This window comes from Glandiceps talaboti, chromosome 20 (genome assembly GCF_964340395.1).
Source record: "Glandiceps talaboti chromosome 20, keGlaTala1.1, whole genome shotgun sequence".
NCBI classification, from domain to species: Eukaryota; Metazoa; Hemichordata; class Enteropneusta; family Spengelidae; genus Glandiceps; species Glandiceps talaboti.
In genome coordinates this window covers 5379733-5386442 of record NC_135568.1, presented here as the reverse complement: position 1 = coordinate 5386442, position 6710 = coordinate 5379733, and the positions used below count along the sequence as shown (strand labels likewise).

At 36.0% G+C, this 6710-nt stretch overlaps 1 protein-coding gene across 1 annotated transcript in view; it reads right to left on the bottom strand.

Moving 5' to 3' along the window:
* Positions 1-1523: 1523 nt before the first annotated feature.
* The window catches only part of LOC144450473 (uncharacterized), a 40113-nt gene continuing 34926 nt past the window's right edge, over positions 1524-6710 (bottom strand). The window contains exons 12-13 of the mRNA XM_078141088.1: positions 5385-6642; positions 1524-4540 (exon numbers count right to left, since the gene is read on the bottom strand). Of these exons, the coding sequence (XP_077997214.1) occupies positions 4284-4540; positions 5385-6642 (1515 nt within the window). The 3' untranslated portion in view covers positions 1524-4283. The remainder of the gene's footprint in view (positions 4541-5384; positions 6643-6710) is intronic.

Below are 6710 nucleotides of genomic sequence, written 5' to 3'. Positions count from 1 at the left end.
CCCGTAATTTTCTGTTTCATCGCCTCATGAATAAAAAAAATCAGAATTCTTTAACAGACTTGTCACAACGCGATAAGAGATCGATGTATGAGGGCGCCTCATCACGGCCAACCATATGTAAAGACAATTTTTTTTTACGTCTGTGAAGAAACGGGGCTTTCATGATGTATACTGCCATCTACTCTATATTCATATTTGTATTTCATTGAATAATTTCCCATCGCAGATACATATTTATCTTAAATTATCAAAAATCCCTCCTAAATTTTATGTTTCTGCATTAAAAACTTCTCTTATACGTATACTTGGGCCATGGGCACAGTGAAAACGAATTATCACTTAACAGGTGAGAAATGTCATTTCTTTGTATTGCTAATAGCAACAGGTGATCCCAGAATCAACCCATTCCGGCCTGGGTCTGTATGGTACGCCGTAATAGGGTGCCCTCAAGCATCGCTCTCTTAAATGGTTTAAGAATTTTGATTTTTTTTATTCATGAGGCGATGAAACATAAAATTACGGGAATCAGTTCGCACCACGGGCAAGATATAAGCCTAGAGGTAATGGGTATGGTTCCGATGTGTTCATAGGGGGCTTATAAGCTCTGCAATCGTCTCTGGTAGTTTGCAAAGGTTTCTATTGTTCAAACATACGCCGAAAGTTACCGAGAAAACCGTGATTTGCTCTTCGGGAACTATCGGCCTTTGCTTTATACAGCGACGTCAAACAAAGAAGCAAAGACCGATGGTTCCCGAAGAGCAAATCACGGTTGTCTCGGTAACTTTCGGCGTATGTTTGAACAATAGAAACCTTTGCAAACTACCAGAGACGATTGCAGAGCTTATAAGCCCCCTATGAACACATCGGAACCATACCCATTACCTCTAGGCTTATATCTTGCCCGTGGTGCGAACTGATTCCCGTAATTTTATGTTTCATCGCCTCATGAATAAAAAAAATCAGAATTCTTGAACCATTTAAGAGAGCGATGCTTGAGGGCACCCTATTACGGCGTACCATACAGACCCAGGCCGGAATGGGTTGATTCTGGGATCACCTGTTGCTATTAGCAATACAAAGAAATGACATTTCTCACCTGTTAAGTGATAATTCGTTTTCACTGTGCCCATGGCCCAAGTAAATAATATTTTAGAAGGGATTTTGGATAATTTAAGATAAATATAAAAATATATCTGCGAGATACATCATGAAAGCCCATTTCTTCATAGACTTAAAAAAAAACAATTTGTCTTTATGGTTGGCCGTGATCATGAGGCACCTTCACGCATCGATCTCTAATCGCGTTGTGACAAGTTTGATAAAGAATTCTGATTTTTGTTTTATTCATGAGGCGATGAAACAGAAAATTAAGGGAATCAGTTCGCACCACAGACATGCAGCCATGGACACATGTACGCATGGTTAAACAGACACACAGAAACACGCACACATACATACACACACAGACATACACACACACACTATAGATGAGCTATACTATAACTTGAGTACAGTCAACCACTCTTAATAACGTCTTTATTTTCATATCATCAGACCTTGCAATATTTACAGATCATTGTCTCGAATATACATTGTCATTAAACCCTCCATGCACAATTGATAACAAAACACATTAAAAATCTCTGAAAAGCACAAATATCTGTACAAGTTCTGTATAAAATACATAATTGACTTCCTCCGACATGATTTATATCAAAATAGATTAGAAAATTGCCACTGCAAAGATTTATATGAAAAATAAAGTATTATCTGCTTTCAAAGTTTTAACTGTACAGGAGAATTTAGTATCTTATACAGTTTTATAACACATCATTTTCATATAACCTTCAGTGATTGGCTTAGACGGTATCATGTGGTATGGACTACTGACCCATAGTGACCTAAAATTTGCATATAGGGGCAGTAGTCATGTTCTATTCTCCCTAGGGCAATATTCATGTAGCAGTCGGAAAGTCATTGGGTATTTGCTTTGACTATGGAAAGAATATATGCCTGAGAATGTGATGTGTTATAAAACACTTATTGTCTTGCCTTATTCGGGCACTAGTTGACAGCATATTACACCTCATGCTAATATGTAGCAATTATTGTCTCAGTTTTTAAGTCTTGGGGGAATCGTTGCTACATAACAGTCCTCAGGGTAACATACATCTACTTGTGTCTTTATAGCCAGGTAATAAGTGTATATTAAGACATGGAAAAAAATGAACAAGAAATCATATCAATACTGCATTGTTATAGGTGGTTTTGTTTTCAAATGCACAATTCAAAACAAAGTACACACGATCACTGAATATTTAAATAACACTCATAAAAAAAAACACTTCAAAGTCAGAAAATTTTTCTCAGAAATGAAATATGTATACACAGGAGGGCAGCAGTATGTAGCAAATATTTATATAAATGTACAACTTTGGGTCAATTTGTCTTGCAAATATTATGCATAGTTAGGAGGAAAACACAATATTATATCAAGTTAACATAGCGTAATAGAATTCTACATCACTTGACAATGCTGCCACTGACAGAGTATATCATACAGTTTAATATGAATGACCGTTTTCTGTCGATACAAAATATCTGAAAATTTGAACACTTTCAGCAAAAAAACAACAAAAAATGTAAATCAAACTGCATAAACATCTGACCTGGTTTGGCATTCACGAATGATACAGTTGACACTAAAGCAATTCAAAACAGCACAACAAATAATAATTTCACACTTTCACATTTTTGTAAAAACAATATAAAATAAATTTGCATATGTATTAAAATCTTGAATAGAAACCTTCCATATAAGGAAGGCTGGTCATACATAATTAACATATTAATGGACCTGTCATATAAGGAAGGCTGGTCATACATATATTTACATATTAATTCAGCAGTTTTGCCAGGATATTCAAAGACTTTAATCCATTATCTTCTTCTTAACAGTTCTAAGCACACAAAAGTAGTCTGTAGGGTATGCCATTATAGGGCGCCCTCACACACCAGTCAGAGGAGGCCAGTGAGGGCGGAACAACACAGCATATCTTACAGTCTAACAAAACAGTTTAACTTTTAGAAATTTTCATGGAATGGATGCAGAAGTGATTTGTGAGCAATATTACAACATTTTTTTGACATGAAATGTAAAAACAATGTACCTATAATCTGTGAAATTGAAAATATACTTTCTCATTAGTTTCTTTGCAAGGTTTCATAATCTAACTCTAAATACCAAATTGGTCATTTTGCTAAGATTCATCCAAGTTTTTACAAATTTCTGTTAAAGATCTGTATAAAATATATCAATAGGAAATATACAAAAGTATTTTACACTAAAATCTGTTTCAGAAAAATTGTTGCATAGTATTTTTGTATAATTCTGAAATTGCGACGCAGTTTTCGAGAAAGCACAGTATGCCAAAGTCATTTTTGGTCTTTAATAGTTTTTAAATTGCTAATCTTAAAAAGCATGATTAGCAAAATCTTAGAAAGCACATATAAACTTAAAGAACTAGCTTTGGGAAAATACTGGAACTGTTACAAGTATCTAATCTGGTTTTGACTTGTAAGGTCAACATCCTGGTATTATTGAAATATAAGGTCAACATCCTGGTATTTCTGATCTGTAAGGTCAACATCCTGGTGTTACAACTTGTTGATTCTCATTTGCCTAGACTGATTGGGACTTCTAACAGACATCCATGCAGAATCCAAGGGATCTGCTTCATAAGCATTTCGAATTTAAGATGGTGGCTGTCAGTGATATCAGACAGTTGCTCATTGGCTGAAAATGATTTATAATTTTCTTTCATCGACTGTTACTACATGTTTTATGAAAATCATGCAAAAAGTTGCAATCATCAATAAGTTATAAAGTTTACATTTCAACCAATCATCTTAGTTGAAGTTCACATTTGAACCAATCATCTTAGTTGAAGTTCACATTTGAACCAATCATCTTACTTGAAGTTCACATTTGAACCAATCATATTTGAACCAATTATCTTAGGCTTCATGTAAGTCACAGATTCCATCATCTGCAACACAGTGTAAGTTGCAACCATCAATGAGTTGAAGTATACACATGGACTAAATCATTGAAGGTGTGGAGTGTCACAACCTCCGAAAAGTTGTAGTTATTTTATACATAGGCACGATCAATTGCAACTATAGTGAAAGTCACAACCCTCGGTATGTTGAAGTTTACGCATGGATCCAACCACATCCGAGATCTCCTAGATTTCTTTGTGAATCTTGCAATCCCTTGTTATCTAAACTGATGTAGTGTACGAGACTCTATGTAGCTTCATACCCTGCTTCATCTTTTTCAACAGAAACCCGTAGACGACTTGAAACTGAGTCAAGGAGTAACCATGACAACCGTTCTCCACAAATGGTGCTACCAAGTCATACATAAGTTGTAACTGTGGAAGAAGGGAGGCAATATCTTCAGGGGTGCCGTGTATTAACAGAAGAATCAGAATTGTTGGTAAGTCATCACCAGTGACAGCCTTGAACTTGGGGTTATCTGTAAAAGGTCAAATAACAAAACAAATAATTAGGAGAAATATAATATCAAAACAAAATAGCTGTGTTCATCCAAAAATTCTCTCTTGAGATATTCAGATTATTGGCCTAAGGAAACACATGCACTGAATCTTTAACGTGGTATTCTGTTCCATACATGGATACAACCGAGGTTCCTGGACAAGGAGTTTTCTCATCCCTTCACCAATTTGCACTCAAGACATGTATTACAGCATACTCCATACACTGGGTTATCACCCAATAAGAATATTTACGATAGATAGTTCATTTAAATTACATTTGGCACTGTGCTGATCTGCATCACGACACAGAATAGAAGAAAGGTCAAGAGGTCATCATTAAAGTGGCCATATGGATGAGGATTGGGTAATTATTTTGGATATTTAATTTATAAAACGATGCTATCATGGCTTCCTACTTGAAATATCAATATGAAACAACATATCCAAAATACTTAGTTGTAACTCAATATATTGCAGGAGATTGATAAATATGTAAAAATCTTTGTTATTGTATGTACAATAACAAACTTTTTTTACACACTTTTGAACTTTTTGCACTGAATTGAGTTACAATCACAAACTTAGTCTATGTTGTTTCACATTGATTTTACATGTACGAAGCCATGATAAAACTGTTTTGCAAATTAAAAATCCAACAAAAAAAATACCCAATCCTCATCCATATGGCCACTTTAACAGTGACATCCCACATGACTAGAAATACTTATAGTCGCTACTATAGGAACACGCTATAACTAAAACCATATAATACTAACAAAAATGTTTTCTTCAGAACTTGGGTCACGATATGATATTACATACCTGCACATTTTTGGTTAAAGATTTCCGCCATGGTTGAATTCAGCTGCTGTAGGCATTTTGTCATCCACTGAAGTTTTTTCATCAACGACGACTCACTTGTTATATTGCTGATACATTTAAATGTTTGTCTGAAGTTTTCAACAAAAGATTTATTTTGTTGACGAAGGCAATGAGCTGGCTGACTAAAAATGGACGAATCTTGGGCATTGTGTGTGTAAGTCCAAGGCCTTGTGCGGCCTACTGAGTTTTCTTCACTTTCTGGAAGTGCCCAGAAAACCTCCTCACTACTCTCAAGTGGAGATGCTGTCGTATCCTGCGAGGAACTATTTGTTTCTTGAGAGTACAGTGAATCATTGTCCTCATCTGTTTCGATGGTGAAAACTTCAAAATTATCGTTACTGTTTCTGTTTTGTTCCTCTATGCAAGAGTTATTACTAAGAATGTCATCAGAGACACATTTCTGGTTCTTCTGTTGCCTAAGACAAAGGTTCTCACTTTTATCCTGTGATACAGCATCATCTGTAAACACAACATCATTAGCACCATTTTCATCACCTGCAACACTTGTTTGAATTTTCTCAAGAAGCTCCTTTGAAAAATCTGTCTCATCATCATCGGGCAAATGTAATGAGATCTGCCTCTGTCCTCGTTTCTGTCGGTCAAGTGTGTCCGCCTTCCTCTCCACAATTGAGGCAAAGTGGCTAATGTCTGTCAAACACACTGGGACAGTATGCCAATCAGTAGATGAAGATGATGACACACCTTCTTCTGATGAAGTGCTAATACAGTCACTGTTCTCCATAGTTGCTGTTGTTTTTCTTGTTCGCAAGATGCAATGTTCAGAACTGTTTTTGCGTTCTTGCACACGCACAGAGTCTAATGGTTGAGTCTCCACACATTGTAATGATGCAGTCTGCTCATGCTCAGTTTGTTTATTAGGACACTGCACATGCTCTGTTTCCATACTTGTACTTTGCACATGCTCAGTTTGTATAGTGTCACTCTGCACATGCTCAGTTTGCAGTTTAACAGTTTGCATGTAATCAGATTGAGTTGGTGTGCTCTGCATATTCTCCTGTGACTGCAAACTGTGGGGAGCACTGGCAAGACTACTTGAGACATCTACAAATCCACCATCTTCTAGCACCAATGGATGTGATAATAGTTCTAGGATCCACTCTTCATTAATTTCTAATTCTTTGAGAGTTATTGATGGCAGGTTCTTTCGAAGATTGCATTGGTCAAGTACATTTGCTCGCTGAAAGATAAAATAAAAAACAACATGTTGACTACTGTAGGTATTAGAAAACTGATGGTCCAATGTAT